Below are 18,543 nucleotides of genomic sequence, written 5' to 3' on the forward strand. Positions count from 1 at the left end.
GGTAACCAAGGTAAATATCGGGTTGGTTACCCGATATTTACCTTAGTTACCAAGCGCAGCATGCTTCCACGCGTGCTGCTGGCTGGGGGCTGGTCACTGGTTGCTGGTGAGATCTGCCTGTGTGACAGCTCACCAGCAACCCGTGTAGCGACGCTCCAGCGATCCCTGCCAGGTCAGGTTGCTGGTGGGATCGCTGGAGCGTCGCTTAGTGTGACGGTATCTTTATTGATACACTGACATTGTTTGGAGGGGAGGGTTATACCCATCACGGTTGTTGGCTTTTGTTTCAATAAATTGTTTGAGATGAGGAAATCACCATTGCATGCTTCCACTTAAATGCCCTACTTTCATGATAAAATATCACTGTAGAGTGAACTTTTACATTTTATATAAATTTCACCCGAAAGCCAAATATCCCTAACCTTTCGTGAGTAATGTATACGTTGTAGAAATTTTCCTTTGGAAAATAAAATCCGCTGCAGATTTTAAAATCTGCAAGTTGTCAATTGTTTGCAATACAAAGTGTAAACTATTAGGCAAAAATCTGCTCGTGACACATGTAGATGCCACCAGAAAAATCACAGCTAATAGGTAGCAAATACTCCACCTGTACATAGGGCCTATGTGATCAGAGCAATGTATAAGGCCCTATTGTTTAGTATACACATGCCAAGCTGGCCGCTCAAGTCTAACAGTCCACAGCCCGTGTCACTGCGCTGCATGGCGCCAGGTGTTTTAATAGACAATGTGCAGTTAAGAGACCGTATTAAATACACATAAGAACATCAGCATCTCTAGTTCGTAAAGCTTTAAATGTCTCTATTAAAAGTCTACGTTCTTCCTTAAAATACTTTCCTTCCTCTGCCTTTAGTGGCTTTACGGAGATTTCACAGCGTACAATGGGGGTAGGGGGAGCACAGAGAGGCGGCCGAGGCACAGTCCGGGAAACAGATGGTTAATCCTCCATCTCACGTCAGGTATTTGAAGACTAGAAACATGACCACACAGGTCAGCAGCATCCCTCCAATCATGATGACCTTGTCCTGGAACGCTCGCTTCTCAATCAGCCGCATAACCGTGTTGGACAGGCCGAGCATGTTTGCAACATCCAGGATCTTCTTCTGGGTTCCCTGGGGAAGGACAAAAAAAAAATAGGGGAAGGAAAGTGAGGAATGACAAACAGGGATGAAGATCTGGTGTTACTCTGGAGCAAGATGATAGAAGATAGAAGCTGACAGGAGACAAGGAAGAGGTCACAGAAATAAAGTCATCATCAGAATTTGATACATAAACAAGAATGCCCACCACTCCTACTCCCAAAGCCATGAAGATGCAGCTAGCAAAAAATGCATGTTATTTTAATAGGGGCACCATTTGTCTCCAGAGGTAATAAAAAACTGGGCAGGTTAAAGAGGCTGCACAGGATTAGATAAAAATGGCAGCTTTCTTCCATAAACAGCGCCACATCTGTCTACAGGTTGTGTGGTATTGCAGCTCAGCTCTATTAAACAATGATTTTCTGATATAAAGCTGCCAAACTGTTATCCTATGTGCACATGCTGCGGGTTGTTTTTTTTTTAACCACAAAGATGCAGCGTTTTTATCTTCAAGGTGATTACAAAGAGCAGCATTTTTGGCTTAAAAAAAAAAAATGCAGGAGTCCTCCACCTTTCAGGCCTCTACTGAAGTGAGCCGCAGGATAAGCGCTGACATCACTCAGGTGATGTGCGCTGACACCGCAATTCACCTGACTGAAGTCACCGCTGATCTCGCGCTCACTTAAGCCACGGCCTGATATGCAGTCACAAGTGGAGAACTGCCGCTGACACCGCACATCACCTGACTGAAGTCACCGCTGATCTCGCGCAGCTCACTTCACTTACGGCCTGACCCTCACAGCGAGCGGTCGTGCTCTATAGCCGCTCTCTGTGATTGTCAGATGTCGCAGAGCTGGATGCGTCGTGGGACCTCGTGTAGATTGTGTCGGACCTGGAGAGGTGTTTTAGGGATTAATAAAGTAGTGAATAAAGGGGCTTTTTTGTGTTTTATTTCAAATAAAGGATTTTATTGGGTGATTGTGTTTATTTACTTTCACTTACAGTTTAGTGATGAGGAGGTGTCTCATAGAAGCCTGCCATCACTAAGCTAGGACTTAGTGGCAGCTATGGGCTGCTGCCAATAACTCCTTATTACGCCGATTGCCACCGCACCAGGGCAATCGGGATGAGCCGGTTAGTCCCAGGACTGTCGCATCTAATACCAGCCCCCAGCTGTGAGACTTTATCTTGGCTGGTTATCAAAATTGTGGGGACCGCACGTAGTTTTGTTTTTTTTTATTTATTTAATTTACTGTACCATATAGACCCAGCCATCGGCATCTGTGATTAGCTGTAGTCAGACAGCTGTCATTCAGCGTGGGGGCGGGTCTGCCTGCAAACAATCACAGCCACCGGCGAGCAGGGAAGGATTGAATATGTTATGAGCGGCCAGCTCTGGAAGATGAAAAAGCTGCCAAGGCAGAGTGACAGCCGACTGGTGACCGGTGAGTATGAAGCGCTTGCTCCTACCCCTTTGCGCCCGATTCTGGTCCCTTTAGATTTTATATGGGGAGCAGTATCTGGCCAAATACCAGCCCTCCCAAAACGCAGGGACAAAACGCAAAAAGAATTACATGCTGCATCTTAGTGGTCACCACAAAAGCGCAGCTAAGAAAAAAAACTGCAATGTACGGACAGCAAAAATGAAATCTCATAGACTTTGCTGGGGAAGGTTATTCATGCAGTTTTTAGAACAAAAACGCACCCAAAAAAACGTGCACAAACGCGGCAGAAAACGCAGCGTGCGCACATAGCCTTAGAGAACCTGTCAGCACAACAGCAATATTGATACCTTCAGTGAAGAAATCCGCTTTGTTTTTCTTCTTTAATCACCATTTGAAGCTTCCTACTAATTAGATTTAGGTGCACAGGGGCCAGATTGTACACTATGACTTCTCCTCCCTGTCTATGATTCCACCTCCGGTTTGTGAATGACCTATCTCCACTGTTAGAAATCACAGTAGTGACCTGTCATTGACAGTCTGGAGGCAATGGAGGAGCTGGGGAATCACAAATAGGGAGGGAAAGACCCAGTGTACAGTCCGGCCTCTGTGCACCAAAATCTAATTAGCAGGAAATGTAAAATGTGGATTACAGAAGAACCATAAGGCAGATTTTTTCAACAAAGGTATCAATGAAATCAGTATTACTGCACCATTACAGCCACATCTCTACTTTACATTAAAAATCGTGCGACAGGTTCTGTTTACATGGGAAAATTCTTCCTACCTACGGCTGCCACTGGACAGAATAGAAAGAGCACCAATTTTCACAGTGGACAAGCTGTGGAATATAATTATTTAAGTGGAAGGTGCAGAGCTGCATAACTAGACACAGTCATTGCCAATGTCGGTGTGGTTCCTGAGCAAAGCAGACCTCTTTACTGAGAAGCCCCTTAAAGTGGTTATCCAAGGCCTCTCACCTCTGTTTTGGGAGCAGGAGACATGCAGACTTGGCATATGTTAGCCCCAGGTAGGCACGCTGCACGAATCCTCCTCATTATTAGGACAGGTGCATACCTACTGGTTTGCATCTGCCAAGGCTTCAAAGTACAGCTCAACAGCAGCAAAAATTAGCTCATCCCTTCACATTTTCAATACGTAATATCCTACAAATATAAAAGAACTCCCAGGAGTACGGTTGAGCAAAAAGATTTACAAGACCCTAATAAGGCAGCTACATGGGTAGGCCGTGGCCACCGGATCAGAGCCCTGTGTTCCTCTTATTAGTCAGCATCTGTTCTGATTAGGCTTACTAATCTGAAGAGGAGCCAGCACGTAGGAGGAGGCTTGCAGGGCATGTAGGGCAGTCTCTCTGCTCATGTTTTTAGGCAAACTAAAACTTCCTGTTTAGAGCTGTGAAATGATCAAAACAGGTTCCTTCAATTGTTGGGCTGCTTTCACACATCCGGTTTTAGCAGTGCGGCTAAATCCGGCTCTAAAACCTATGCAACGGATGCGGCGAAAAAAACTCATCCTTTGCATAAGTTTTTACATGCGGCTCGTCTGGTTTTTGCCGCTTGCGGCAGGCTACTGAGCATGTGCAGTGCAAAAAACCACATGCGGCGGACGGATGCGTTTTTTGCCGCATCGCCCCGCATCCGGCATCCATAGGCATGCATTGGAAAAAGCGCCGCATCAGCCGGATGCGGCGCGATGCGTTTTTTTTGGCCAGACAAAAAAAACGTGACAGGCAACGTTCCATCCGGCCGCCGCATGGGCTAAATATGCCGCATCCGGCAAAAACCGGACCGAACGCAAGGCCATGCGGCACAATCCGGCACTAATGAAAGTCTATGCGGGAAAAACGCAACCGGCGGCGAAAAAAAACCGGTTGCGTTTTTTCTGCAAAAAGCCGGATTGTGCCGCACAGCAAAAACCAGATGTGTGAAAGCAGCCTTAATGTCACTTCTTGTGAAGTCAATAAAGTCCAGGCAGGACCACGGAAACAGAAAATGGTCATCTGCAACCACAGGGGAACAGTAAAAAGCTAAATATATGGAAAAAATAGAGAGACTCTGTTCGTATAGGACAGCTTTAAAGAGTCCCTGGTTACTTGAACTATCCTTTGTGACCTTCTACAAGATGTGGCTTGTTGGAGGAGTGTCTTTTAGCTGGTGCGATGAATGCAGCAGGTATTTTAATGGGGCAGACCAGGATTAAATAAAAGGGGTACATTCCTCACCCCCCCCTCCCGCCCCCAAGAACACGTAATATATAAGCCAGTAGGGCTGAGCTGTAATCAAGATGTAACCCTTGGACAAGAGTGGTGCTGTTTATGTAGAAAACAAATAAGAGCAGTCCCAGTTTCATCGCTGACACCAAACACGGAGCGGACCATACAGAGCAGTGAGTGTGTGGTGTACAGTTCACGGCCATTTCTCTTTCCTGTCCCTACTGATTCCCCACCTTTAAGGTCTTCCTTTGGTCCCTCAGCCCTTCCAGTATAGTGGTCCCACTCCCCAGAAGGTCGTCTATCCCTTGGTGAGCATTACGGACGGATGAATTAAATTGGAGGGTCTCATCAATGTGTATTGAGGTCTCTGAATCCTGTGTGAGAAATTGGGATGGGGGTGACCCCAGTGGTTATGTTTATTTGAAAGAAACAAAAAAATAGTTTTAAAATAAATTACCATTAGACAACCCATCACCACGGCCCCAGATGTGAGCATAAAGATGACTGAACAGAACAAAGGAATGTATTATTTTTCAATAGCTTTTCATACACTTTCCAAACTATGTCTGTAGTCAACCTCACATTGATGTGAAATTTAGTTTGATAATTATATGGGTTGTCTGCTTTAAATTAAAATAAATCATATTTCAAACATCCCATAATTGTTTTGTAGTGGGGAGTGGTGGGGCGCCTATTCAAGGTCCCCCTCTAAATGGCCACTAAGATTGTCTCTTGCGCTAAGAACAGGTATATCAATACATAGACAGGCAACTGATTAAATTATACAATTATTTAGATATAATTAAATGGTCTAATACTTAAAGTAACATTGCAGGTTCTCCAAAGAATACAGCTTAACATTTGGGATTCATAACAATAGAAACCTTTGTTATCAGAGTCCCTTCTAAGAAATCTTCAGGGTGCCATAGACATTCGATAGCTGTTTGACTGTTTGGCCTACAGCCATCTCTTCTGACTACCCCATACACAGGAACACTCGACCAAGTGCTCGTGTTCTCTATGAGAGAGCCATTGCCACTCCTCTAGCCGCAGCTTATTTCCAGGCAGAACAAAACGATCGGCCATCAGAAATCAACTAACTATACTAAACCTTTGAGAGGCCCCCATACAGATTAGACTGTCGTCCGACCCAATCAATATTAGCGGACTACAGTCTGATGTGTAAGAAGGCCTTAAGAGGGTTGACCAGGCTGCAGACTTATAAATCCTTATAGCGCGGAGTGTGCACAATATCAGGATTCTCCAGTGCCAGCGGTGAGAAAAGGCTTGTGCATAACCACAAGTATACAATTTGCATACACGCGGTCAAATGCTGAATAGACGTGAATAACCTCACTCAATAAAAGTGAATTAAGGGAGGTCAGACATGTCTAGACGGAAAATGGCCGGACATGTACAAGTAGTATACGTACTACCCACTGTCAGCACCGGAGAATCCTGACAGCGCACAGTGTGACTGCATACCTGGTCCCTGAGCCTGGACAACCCCTTTTGAGAATTAGGTGCAATGTGGGGGGGGGGGGGGGAGGATTCTTCATTACCTTCAGACGATTTAAAAATCAGCAGCACTGAAAGGGTTTACTAAAATTCTGATAGTTTATTGACAGGCTCAAGTACAACCTTCCATGGGTCTCCTCGCTGTGAAAGCATGAGATGTTTTGTGTTACCGCAAGATCTGACTCTTTGCACTAATGTAGCGCCAATGCACCTTTTATTAAACGGTTACCAAGAAATCGGACTCTCACAGCAAGGAGGTACGCGGAGTTGTTAGATCCTGCTCTGCATGCCAGGATCCTGCAACCCGAAAGTTTAGACCCGACTGTTAGGAAGTCGGGTCCTATAGGCGGCATTAGGGACCCATGTGAGCACTTTTGCTCATAGGTAGTAGTTTAAAAAAAAAAAAAATCACCAGTTTGAGGCTACCCACTGTTTTCTTAAGTAAAAAGGGCAGCCCCAGACTAGCAATAGGACACTCAATCTGCAGTTCTAAAGGATGGAAGGTTTCAGAACCCGCTGAGACATATTTAGATGATTAAAGGATTGCACAGGAGTAAGAAAATATGGCTGCTTTCTACCACAAATATCCTCACATCTGTCTGCAGGTTGTGCTTGGCATGATAGCTCAGCGACTGTGAAATGAAGGATACTGTAATACCACAACCATCCTGTGAATACAGGTGGCGCTGTTACTGGAAATAAAAGCAGCCATATTCTTTTATCTTTTAAAACGCCTCTCAAGGGTGCTTTACATGCTGTAACATCGCTAGCGATCGTGTTAGCGATGTGACACACTAGATCGCAGATGCGATCTGCCGAGATCGCACATAGGCCGGTTTATAGCGCCGGTCACATGTGCGATCTAGGCAGATTGCATCTGCGATCTGGCGTGTCTCATCGCTAATGAGATCGCTGGCAATGCCGCAGCGTGTAGAGCACCCTTAAGAATGCTAAAAGAAGAAATGCGGTATGAAAATCTTTAGAGGGACCAGCCGCCCATTTAATATGTAAGGGTATGCACACATGAAGTCTTTTTGAAGTGGAAATGGAGCAGAAAGTGTTTGAGGAGACTATGGAGCGTTTCCGTTCCGTTTCTGCTGCAAATACTCCTCAAAAAGGCCAGTGCACACATATCCTAAGGGGGCGTAGCCAGAATCATGCTTGATAGCAGATGATGGGAAAAGAAAGACTAAGCATGTTGGCTTTTAACATGCCCAATCTATTATTTGCCTTTCCCCATAGGGAACACATGCACGCTCGTCAAAGTCGACAGTGCAGGTGCATGAGGAAAAACAGGAGTATGGTAGGACAAACTAGTGGCAACATAATTCATGGATACAATGCAACTAAATGTCGGTCAGTCGGTGGGATCTAAACTTACATTGGTGGTGTAAGACCGTGTCATCAGCTCCTCTCGCTCCCTGTCTTGCTGCTCTCGGGTGTAGCGCCGATGCTGAAAGTTTCGTAGTGCTGTTTGTAAATGCTGGACGTCATATTTCAGTTGATCCACTCGCCTATCAAATGTAGAAATAGGTGTGAGCTCATTAAGCCATTAGATCACATACAAGCAATGCATGCACTTTTCAGAGGCTGTATGTTGTTAATGGGTTTGTCAGAGATTAAAAACATAGCTGCTTCCTTCTAGAAACAGTGCCACTCCTGTCCTCAGGCTATGTCAGGTACTGCAGCTCAGCTGCAATGAAGGGAGTAAGCACCAATCACATACAGCCTTGCACAGGTGTTGTGGTATTTTGCCATCATTTCTAATCCTGCACAATCCCTTTAAGTATTTTGGCTGTTGTCCTATATATGTAAATGCAAATCACTGTTCCATATGTTTTCTAAAGTTGTCAGGTTAAGTTATGAAATGAGCCATTTCTTAGTGATTCTGACCTCCCGAGATCTAATCTGACAATGAAAATGGTTAGTTGTCTCTTGTTTCTATGATATCAAAGAGTTTTCCTTTTACTGCATCTATCGCAGCAGATGTGTGGAGCCCAGCTCTTGTCCTGATCTCCTATTCTGGAGCCAAAATACAGGTTATAGGCTTTCCTTATCATTATAGTCAAGTTTCACCATTGTGACACAAAAGTGACTTCTCCACATAGTTTTTGCTACATATCTGCTTGGTTAATACAAGAACAAGGCATATCTGGGGAAAAAAAATCATATAGAAACATGTCAATATGCTAAGAAATCCTAAAACTGTATACCTTATACTGAGAGCATTTATAATAGTAGATGATGAAACTGTAATTAGGATGTCATCGGAGAGGAGTTGGTGTTTGATTGTTCGCCATAGGATGATAGAATACTGGAGGCTCAATAGACTTAAAGGTGGTGTCACACATAGCGACGCAGCAGCGATCACGACTGACGACCTGCCTTATCAGGATCGCTGCTGCGTCGTTACATGGTTGCTGGTGAGCTGTCAAACAGGCAGATCTCACTAGCGACCAGTGACCAGCCCCCAGCGACGCGTGGAAGCGATGCTGCGCTTGGTAACCAAGGTAAATATCGGGTAACCAAGCAAAATGCTTCGCTGGTTACCCGATATTTACCTTGGTTACCAGCGCACACCGCTTAGCGCTGGCTCCCTGCACTCCTAGCCAGAGTACCCATCGGGTTAATAAGCAAACCTTTGCTTATTTACCCAATGTGTACTCTGGCTACGCGTGCAGGGAGCCGGCATTGGCAGCGTGAGAGCGGCGGATGCTGATAACTAAGGTAAATATTGGGTAACCAGCGAAGCACTTCGCTTGGTTACCCGATGTTTACAGCTTACCGCCGGCTCCCTGCTCGCTTCAGTTCGTCGCTCTCTCGCTGTCACACACAGCGATGTGTGCTTCACAGCAAGAGAGCAACGTCCAAAAAATGAAGCAGGACATTCAGCAACGACCGGCGACCTCACAGCAGGGACCAGGTCGTTGCTGGATGTCACACACAGTGACGGGACGTCGCTGCTATGTCACAGAAAATGGTGACTTAGCAGCGACGTTGTTGTCACCGTTGCGGTGTGTGACATCATAATAGATGGTGTAAGACTAGCTCCTAACAATGCAGAAATGATGATCACTAAAGACCCAATTTTTCTAGAAGTCTGCATGAAATGTGTCATAAGTACCGTATTTTTCAGTTTATAAAACGCACCCCCAAATTTAGAGAAAAAGAAAAAAAAATGGGGTCCGCCTTACAATCCGGTGGTCTCTTACAGGATGAGGGAATGGCAGCGGTGGTGGAGCAGGATCACAGGAGGCAGGGGCGGTGATGGCAAGCTGATATCTCCTCTGCACACATGCCACCACCAGGCGACATTTTCCTTAAGTCTGCTGCTGGGAGATCAATGGGCCGGAGGCGGCGCATGTGCAGATGAGATCTTGAGCCGAGAGCTCCATGTGCGCATGTGCCGCCTCTGGGCACCATTGTTTGAACCCCTTACCGCCGACGTTTACAGGATGCCCCCACCTCACAGGCCTCAGCATAGCACCTGCCCCCTGTGACCCCTCTCCATCACCTCCTGATAAGGTGCATTCGGATTATAAGACGCACCCCTCATTTTCCTCCCAATTTTTTGAGTCAATAAAAAAATGTAAGCATCATAGTCGTTTTCAGCACAGCAAAATTAGCGCAGTTCAACTGTTTTGATCTCTGAACCAATATGGCTGTAAATCAGTGTTAATCATGAGGGTTACCATGTCTCTGTAGGGAGCGGTGTGCCTTCATGTAGGGCAATGGGACACACTTCACAAACCAGAGGTGATCTACACTGCCCCCTGCAGGTAAAGGGTCTCACTGTATGGCACGGATACTAAACTTGCCGCTGTCAATCATCTAAGCAGCCAACCTTTTAGAGTGAAATCCAATGTTCGCCTATGGTACAGGGAGGGTTAACAGAGGTATATACCTGCTCAATATGGAAACTAGAATCACTATCAGAAAACCGTCCGCAGGAAACCTGTTCTGTGCCCTTTCTCTGACCTGCTTCAATTAAAAGCTTCCCAAGAACGCCCCGGGGGTGTGTGTGGAATCCGAGCAGGGGGGTCTGCATGCCAGCCTCACAAGTATTTGACTTCTCCCTCCTTAGCCCCCCCAGCCTTTACTTTTTTAGTAAATTATTATTCTGAAGCATTTCTACCTTTTTGAAGTTTAGGTTAGAACAGGAGATAGGATCTGGGAATTTTTCTGATTTGAAACCATAAAAAATAAATAATTAGGATGAGTGAAGCAGCGATGTGTAAAGAAATGATTTGAGTTTCCGCTTCACGGTGGGAATTTTTATTTTAAACCCTTTCATGCATTTTTTTGATAAGCCAGTGAGAATGGTTATCAGGTTAACTGTGGATGATCAGAGGGTAACCGATATTGGCACAGGTTAGACATTATCCGTCCACAGTAGACACTTGCACCTCGGTCTCTGCAGTGGTGCTGAGCTGCAATACCAGACGTGACCTGTGAAACAAAATGGCGCTGTTCCTGGAAGACAGATATAACTGCTGCAGCCATAAAAGTGGACACAATAGAAACTAATCCTGTACGGTCAGGAAGCGTCATTGTGATCTGAATGGACGCAAACACCACATGATGTCTAAGATTAACCCTTCATAGGATCCAAGAACCAATGAGTTCAGTTCTCGGACTGGAACTCCGTACCAGTCATCTGAATAGGTTTTTTTTTTTATTTTTTGGGGGGTTTTTTGGCAGCCGATACATTTCTTAACGGCTCAGTCATATAGATGGGGCAGTAAGAGTAATAAATGCAACAAATCTGCTGCATGCGAATGTGCTCTTACTGCTGAAAATGACACACTGCCTATCTACCAGTCTATTCTAAAAGATTGTCAAGCAACTCATCGCAAGCTACAAATTTTTTTGCTTACTTTCACTCTTGCCACTATAGAAGGCCTGTTTCAGGCATCAGTGATTCTGATATGTATCTGCTAGTTTTTCTACGTACCAGAATCACTGACATTATAATCAATGGGTCTACGCACACATCAGTGATTTCTCACTGACCATGTCTCTGTGCGGCGTACACGCGTGTCCGTGATTGCCGCACGGAGACAAGTCCGTTTTTTTCTGGCATCACTGATGTCCCAGGGACCACACTATGGTATGATCCATGAAATACGTACCAGAAAAACACGAACATTGAAAAAAAAAAAAAAAAAAAAAAAAGCATTTTCCACTCACCCGTCTCCAGCAACGCTGTGTTTGGCCTCTGCTCTCTGCAGCTTCCTGGCCGGCTCATTATGGCATGCATATTCAGGTATGCAGCCAGAGCCGACCTAGAAGTAGCTGCAGAAGTGAGAAACAGCAGCGGCTGCATGCAGCATCGCGGGACTCTTCTGCACCACGGAGAGTAGGAGCGGGGACAGGCAAGTTATCTCCATGTGCAATCACGGAGTACGGAACACGTACCACGGATTGCACATGGACAACCCACGTGTGCCGTGATTCACAGGACACGGAGGGACATAGGCATTTTTAACACGTCAGTGAAAAACGTCTGTTTTTCACTGACGTGTGAAACAGTGATAAAAAAGTGGATCGAGCAGGAAGGAGAAGTAGAACTGCTTACCATTATAGATGTATTTGCTTGCTTATATAGAGCCATTAATTCTACAGTGATTATCATCACTGTCCCCATTGGGGCTTACAATCTACATTCCCTATGTATATCTTTGGATCGTGGGAGGAAACCAGAAAACTTGGAGGAAACCCACAGAAATCACAGGGAATAACATGCAAACTCCTTGCTGATGTTGTCCTTGGTGGGATTTAAACCCAGGATTACAGGGCTGTAGTGCTAACCACTGAGCCACCATGCTGCCCATAATGTAGCCCAACCCTATTGAATCCACTTCTTGCTTTTGCTCTAATAACTGCATAAAAACTTGCAATAGCCTCTTTACAAAGCCTCAGTTTTATCTGGGACAAAGCTATTGATGAACATATAAGTCATGAAAATTAGATTGGAGGGGTCCAACACCCAGCACCTTCACCAAGCCAGCAGAGGCCATAAGTAATGTATGGAGTGGAAGACTGCACTAGACAGAGGCTGCTCCCCAATGTACGAAGCTACGATGCATCCCCCTATTCATTGCTTACGTCTAACTGCTAATTGGGGGTGTGGGGAGGGTTCCAGGACCCTCTACGCTCTCAAATTGATGACCTATTCTATGAATAGAACTAGATATCCCAATCCCTTTAAAGAGGTTTTACACCTAACTTTAACACAGCAGTGAAAGAAAAAGACCCGCGCAGTTATGTCACCATGATCCGTCACCCCTGGCCCACTGTCCGAGGTTAGTGATGGAGACATGGCTGTCCCTGTAAGTGGCAGAAGTGCTGAAAGTATCTCCTGAGCAGCATTATGGAGGCATTCTGCAGTCTGGAGACAATTCCAGGGTTATTACCTAACAGCTCGTATATACTCAGCTAAATGTTTTGGGGGGTTTTTGTTTTTTATAATCAATCATTATTTCATATGCAAAAAAAAATAAAAAAAAAAAATTCCAAAACTCCTACACAGTATGATTTAATCACGGACAGCACAATGATGGGTTTTCTGTGATGTCCATCATTTTTATGGATCTATACTTTGCAAGGGTGATTTTGACCATAGACCAACAAATGGGGACATTTCTCCTAGATTATTTTATTGTTGTAAATGTATGTCCAAAGGGTCTATAAAAAACACAGACGTGAGCATGTCGATAAGGATATAAGCAACATGTGATCAGTGAAGAGCAGTATTCCATGCCGGATGACGCGGCCAGGTAGTAAGGTGACCCAACAGATTACTCACAGTTTGGCATTCTGCCGTTTGGTCGGCGGTTCTTTGCTAGACAAGATCTCCAGACGTTCCAGGTTACTAAAGATCTGGTCTATTCTGGCTTGGATCTCGTTTTCTAGGACTAATAAAAGAGCAAGTCAACACAAATATGGTCAGAGGACACAGTCCACAGCCGGGCGCAAGATACAGAGCTAACCACACGACCACGGGGTGGGATTTATAATTATATTATATATACACATATATATATACACATATATATATACATACATATACATACACACGATCCAAGCTTATGTAGGACAATGCCAGGTCAGAAAACGAAGGCAAGAAAGAGTATGATCCTCAGAGGTTTATTCAAAGGTGGTCATACCCCAACTGCTATTATGACTCCTCTATATATACACATGCACGCTCACTGCTGTTCTGATTCCTCTATACACATGCACGCTTACCGCTATTCTGACTCCCCCATATGCATGCTCACCGCTATTCTGACTCCTCTATACACGTTCATGCTCACCGCTATTCTGACTCCTCCATACACATGCACGCTCACCGATATGACTCCTTTATATATATCCACGCTCACCGCTATTGATTCCTCCATAAACATGCATGCTCACTGCTATTGTGACTCCTCCATACACATGCACGCTCACTGCTATTGTGACTCCTCCACACACATGCACGCTAACTGCTATTCTGACTCCTCCACACACATGCACGCTCACTGCTATTCTGACTCCTCCACACACATGCACGCTCACTGCTATTCTGACTCCTCCATACACATGCACGCTCACTGCTATTGTGACTCCTCCACACACATGCACGCTAACTGCTATTCTGACTCCTCCACACACATGCACGCTCACTGCTATTCTGACTCCTCCACACACATGCACGCTCACTGCTATTCTGACTCCTCCACACACATGCACGCTCACTGCTATTCTGACTCCTCCACACACATGCACGCTCACTGCTATTCTGACTCCTCCACACACATGCACGCTCACTCCTATTCTGACTCCTCCACACACATGCACGCTCACTCCTATTCTGACTCCTCCACACACGTGCACGCTCACTCCTCCACACACGTGCACGCTCACTCCTATTCTGACTCCTCCACACACATGCACGCTCACTCCTATTCTGACTCCTCCACACACATGCACGCTCACTGCTATTCTGACTCCTCCACACACATGCACGCTCACTCCTATTCTGACTCCTCCACACACATGCACGCTCACTCCTATTCTGACTCCTCCACACACATGCACGCTCACTGCTATTCTGACTCCTCCACACACATGCACGCTCACTGCTATTCTGACTCCTCCACACACGTGCACGCTCACTCCTATTCTGACTCCTCCACACACGTGCACGCTCACCGCTATTCTGACTCCTCCATATACTTGCACACTCACAGCTATGCTGTCCCCTCCATACAAATGCACACTTGCCGCTATACTGTCCCCTTCATACACATGCACACTCACAGCTATGCTGTCCCCTCCATATAAATGCACACTCACAGCTATGCTGTCCCCTACATACAAATGCACACTCACAGCTATGCTGTCCCCTCCATACAAATGCACACTCACAGCTATGCTGTCCCCTCCATACAAATGCACACTCACAGCTATGCTGTCCCCTCCATATAAATGCACACTCACAGCTATGCTGTCCCCTTCATACAAATGCATGCTCACCGCTATTCTGACTCCTCCATACACGTGTGCTCACAACTATTCTGACTTCTCCATGTACATCCACGCTCACCGCTATTGATTCCTCCATATACATGCACGCTCACCGCTATTGATTCCTCCATATACATGCACGCTCATCACTATTCCAACTCCTCTATACACATGCACGCTCACCGCTATTCTGAATCAGCCATACACATGCACGCTCACCACTATTCTGACCCCTCCATACACATGCATGCTCACCACTATTCTGACCCCTCCATACACATGCACGCTCACCGCTATTCTGACTCCTGCATACACATGCACGCTCAGCTAAGTTTGCCACTTCCAGACATCATTGGCTGCATTTTATCTTCCCTGAGAGCGATAGCATTGGGCACTGAAATTAAACATACGCTGCTAATGGAAACCATTAAAGTCAGTGGTGTCTGACTCACGCAGCCTTGATGGATCCGTCTCGTTGTCTGTTCTTAATACAGAATGTAACAACATTAATAACACTGGTGTAAACCCAGCCTTACAGGGATAGTAGTAACACTTACGATGAACAGATTGCTTGTCACACGACTCCAGTCGTCCCATCTGGCTCTGTACTTCATGGACATGTCTACAGAAACAAATCAAAAGAAATCATTAAAGTAAGTTTTTCATGTCAATTTCTTGTTATTTTCAAGACCTCTGCTGGTTGTCAATGAATGAAAACATTTTCTTAATATCCAGAGGATTAATAGGTGGACGGACCTAATATTCAATTTCGTTGCAGTTGTATCCAAGCAAAGCTCCTTGACCTAAACACATCAGCAGCGCAAATCTGATGCCTGACCATAGAAATCTATGGGGGTACTATACCTCAAATTTCTAGTTTGATAATTCTCACACGTTCATACAAAGGTGTGAGAAAGACAAACATGACAAGTTCCATTGCAAATTATGGAGAAGCCACGAAGCTCCAGCGATGCTCTTCTGGCACTGCCATAGACTTTGCTAACAGGCAACACTGGTGACATAAAAAGAAAATAATAATAATTATTTAGAAAACCCCTTTAATGTGGCCACATCGTAGTAAAACCCACGGTTGCCAACATTGCTTACAATCGCGTGAAAGAGCTGGAGAAAAAAAAAAAAGCCTTGGTGTAGGGAAAAAATGCCAAAAGCATCTCACGGAGTCATTCTTGTAGGGTGGGACTTAAAGGAGTTGTACATCTATGAAGACTTTTTGGGTTTTTACTTAAAGGGGTTGTCTGGGAGTTTAACACTGATGGCCTATCCTCAGGATAAGTAATATATGTCGGATCGGAGGGGGTGTGACACGCAGCCTCCCTGCTACCAATACAGATTCCTGATGAGGGCGGCATGGTGGCTCAGTGGTTAGCACTGCAGTCTTGCAGCGCTGAGGTACTGGGTTCAATTCCCACCAAGGACACCATCTGCAAGGAGTTTGTATGTTCTCCCTGTGTTTGCATGGGTTTCCTCCGAGTTCTCCGGTTTCCTCCCACACTCCAAAGACATACTGATAGGGACTCTAGATTGTGAGCCCCAATGGGGACAGTGTTCCTAATGTATGTAATGTGCTATGGAATTGATAGCACTATATAAATAAATAATTATTATGATACAAAAAGTGGCTTGAACTACACAGCACCGTCAAAGGAATAGCATCCGCGGCTGGGTACTGCACATCCGCTCCCAATTGCTTTGGATATGGGGCAGATATGTAGTGCTTGCTAAGCCACAATACAGGTGACTGGGCTGTTCAGCTCCATAAATGAGTAGTTCCAGCCGGCGGAGCCGATTGGTGGGGTGGCGGGTGTCGCACCCACCCTCCAATCAGACATTATTATCCTGAGGACAGCTCATCAATGTTAAAGTCCTGCACATCCCCAATAAACCTCTGTAATTGGCTCTAAAATCAATTTTACATCAGTTTTGTTTGCACAATGAGTTATCTAAGAATCAGTCAGTGAGCTCGCTCTGACGGGAGGGTTTGTGACTCTGGCATCTGTCTTTTTCTGAGCTCCGCTCACCTGGTTTAGGCAAATAATTGTGAAATCCTCCAAAATAATGGAGAACACAAACGGAAGGTCCAAATATAGAGGCCAAAATGCAGACACTAACATGCGGCCTTAATACAGCTATTTGGGCTCATAACAGGTAACAAAAGAGCAGTGCTGTAACGACTTGGGGCATTTTGTGTAGTGTGAAGGGTCAGACCACACAGACATGACAGCACCTGATAGCAATGAGCACAAGGTGCATTATATAGAGCACTGACACTGTCACTGTGCTGTGCAGCCCCACCTGCGCACACCCCTCTCCCGCTCTACATCACTCACTTGTTACTCTGATGGTAAAGAGCCTCCATGGCTCTAGATCCTGCCCGTCACCAATCTCAGCTCGGTAATCGATTATGCATTCATCGGTAATCAGCTACCTACGCTACAAGGCTGATTCCACTGTCCCCCGGCACACGTCATCACTTCCGGGTTTCATCAGGCCCCCGACGACTCCGGGCTGTTTATCAGGTTGCCTGCTGCCAAGGATTTAAAAATAAACGTCGTTTTGAATCCGATTCAATTATTGCTGAGTATTATAGCTTAGTATTTATTTTTTAAATACTTATAGAGAGGGAAGGAAAGAGATGTGACTGGGGTTATTTCCTCACAGGCAGAATGAAGGAAACCTTTTTGGGGCCTTAGGTCAGTTAACATGGTAACAAAGTGGCCGGCTTCTCTGTTATTTCTAGCTGCAGGATAAAGAAAATGATTAGGGAATGTGTGTGTGTGTGTGTGTGTATATATATATATATATATATATATATATATATATATATATATATATATATATATATATATATATATATATATATATATACGTATAACAAGGCAGAATAGCACGGCTCAGCCACACTGTTGTGGGTGCAATGCTTCCTCAAGTAACCAGACAAGAGGTCTCCAATTGTGGAGAAAAAAAGATTGGAAGCAGCACTGTAAAGGAAATCAGTGAAAAAAGGAAGCTCTGAAACATAACACATGCCTGTGTGAATAAGGCCTAAGACACACGGCATGAAAATCTGAGCAAGTGGAATTCGATAAAAAATCGCATTCCACTCGGACCAATATTACTCAATGTGCACACATGAGCGATTATTTTCTTAGCCCTAATTGGACCGAGAAAACAATTGCAGCATGCTGTGATTGTAATACGAGACTCTCTCTCGCACCCATTCAAGTGTATGGGGCGAGAGAAAGTTCGCACTGCACTCACATTACACCGGTGTACCGCGAGTGCAGTGCGAGAATGGCAATAGCCGGCTACGGAAGAGAGAGGGAGAGAAATCGGCCCTCCCCTCCACAGCGCCGGCCTGCCCCCGACATTTGTAGTCCAATCGGACGTCAGTCACAGTGACACTCTCATGACACTCGGCTCCCGCTGTGCGACCAGCATGAACCGAGTGTCATGCGAGGATCGCAGTATTCCCCTGTGTGTCCTTAAGGCCACTATTTTCACTTATTTTCTCTGATAATTTTTCACTTATAATTTTCTGAAGGTAACAGCAATCACCAATCAGTAGGAAGTGTAGAGGTCTTTGCTTTCAATTACTTCAGCACATCTGCGGACACGGGACATCACTAGTCTCTCACACTGCTCTGGTGGGATTTTGGTCCACTCTTCTTCCAGTCTCTTCCACAGTTCTTTGGCCTTGTGAGTTTCTTGGCCATTA

The 18,543-nt window shown here is 45.3% G+C and overlaps 1 protein-coding gene across 2 annotated transcripts; it reads right to left on the bottom strand.

The window, feature by feature from the left end:
• Positions 1-703: 703 nt before the first annotated feature.
• Positions 704-17,316, bottom strand: GOSR2 (golgi SNAP receptor complex member 2). 2 transcript variants are annotated; one of them, XM_075350292.1, is made up of 6 exons: positions 17,156-17,316; positions 15,365-15,429; positions 13,099-13,207; positions 7,672-7,804; positions 5,006-5,146; positions 704-1,130 (listed from the first exon to the last, which is right to left on the bottom strand). In XM_075350292.1, the coding sequence occupies exons 1-6, from the start codon at positions 17,182-17,184 to the stop codon at positions 969-971; spliced, it is 639 nt and encodes a 212-aa protein (XP_075206407.1). In that variant the 5' UTR covers positions 17,185-17,316; the 3' UTR covers positions 704-968. The 2 variants fall into 2 exon arrangements, with proteins under 2 accessions (XP_075206407.1, XP_075206408.1); XM_075350293.1 differs by lacking the exon at positions 5,006-5,146.
• Between the last annotated feature and the right edge of the window lie 1,227 nt (positions 17,317-18,543).

The sequence above is a fragment of the Anomaloglossus baeobatrachus genome, chromosome 5 (genome assembly GCF_048569485.1).
Source record: "Anomaloglossus baeobatrachus isolate aAnoBae1 chromosome 5, aAnoBae1.hap1, whole genome shotgun sequence".
NCBI lineage: Eukaryota > Metazoa > Chordata > Amphibia > Anura > Aromobatidae > Anomaloglossus > Anomaloglossus baeobatrachus.

What these genes read in the sequence shown, in the direction of transcription:
- GOSR2 (XM_075350292.1), bottom strand. Translation starts at nt 17,184, where the DNA reads ATGGAGGCTCTTTACCATCAGAGTAACAA. An exon ending in TGACAAGCAATCTGTTCATC is followed by an intron (nt 13,208 to 15,364) that starts GTAAGTGTTACT and finishes CTCTTTTATTAG; the next exon opens with TCCTAGAAAACGAGATCCAA. An exon ending in CACGGTCTTACACCACCAAT is followed by an intron (nt 5,147 to 7,671) that starts GTAAGTTTAGAT and finishes TTTCTCACACAG; the next exon opens with GATTCAGAGACCTCAATACA.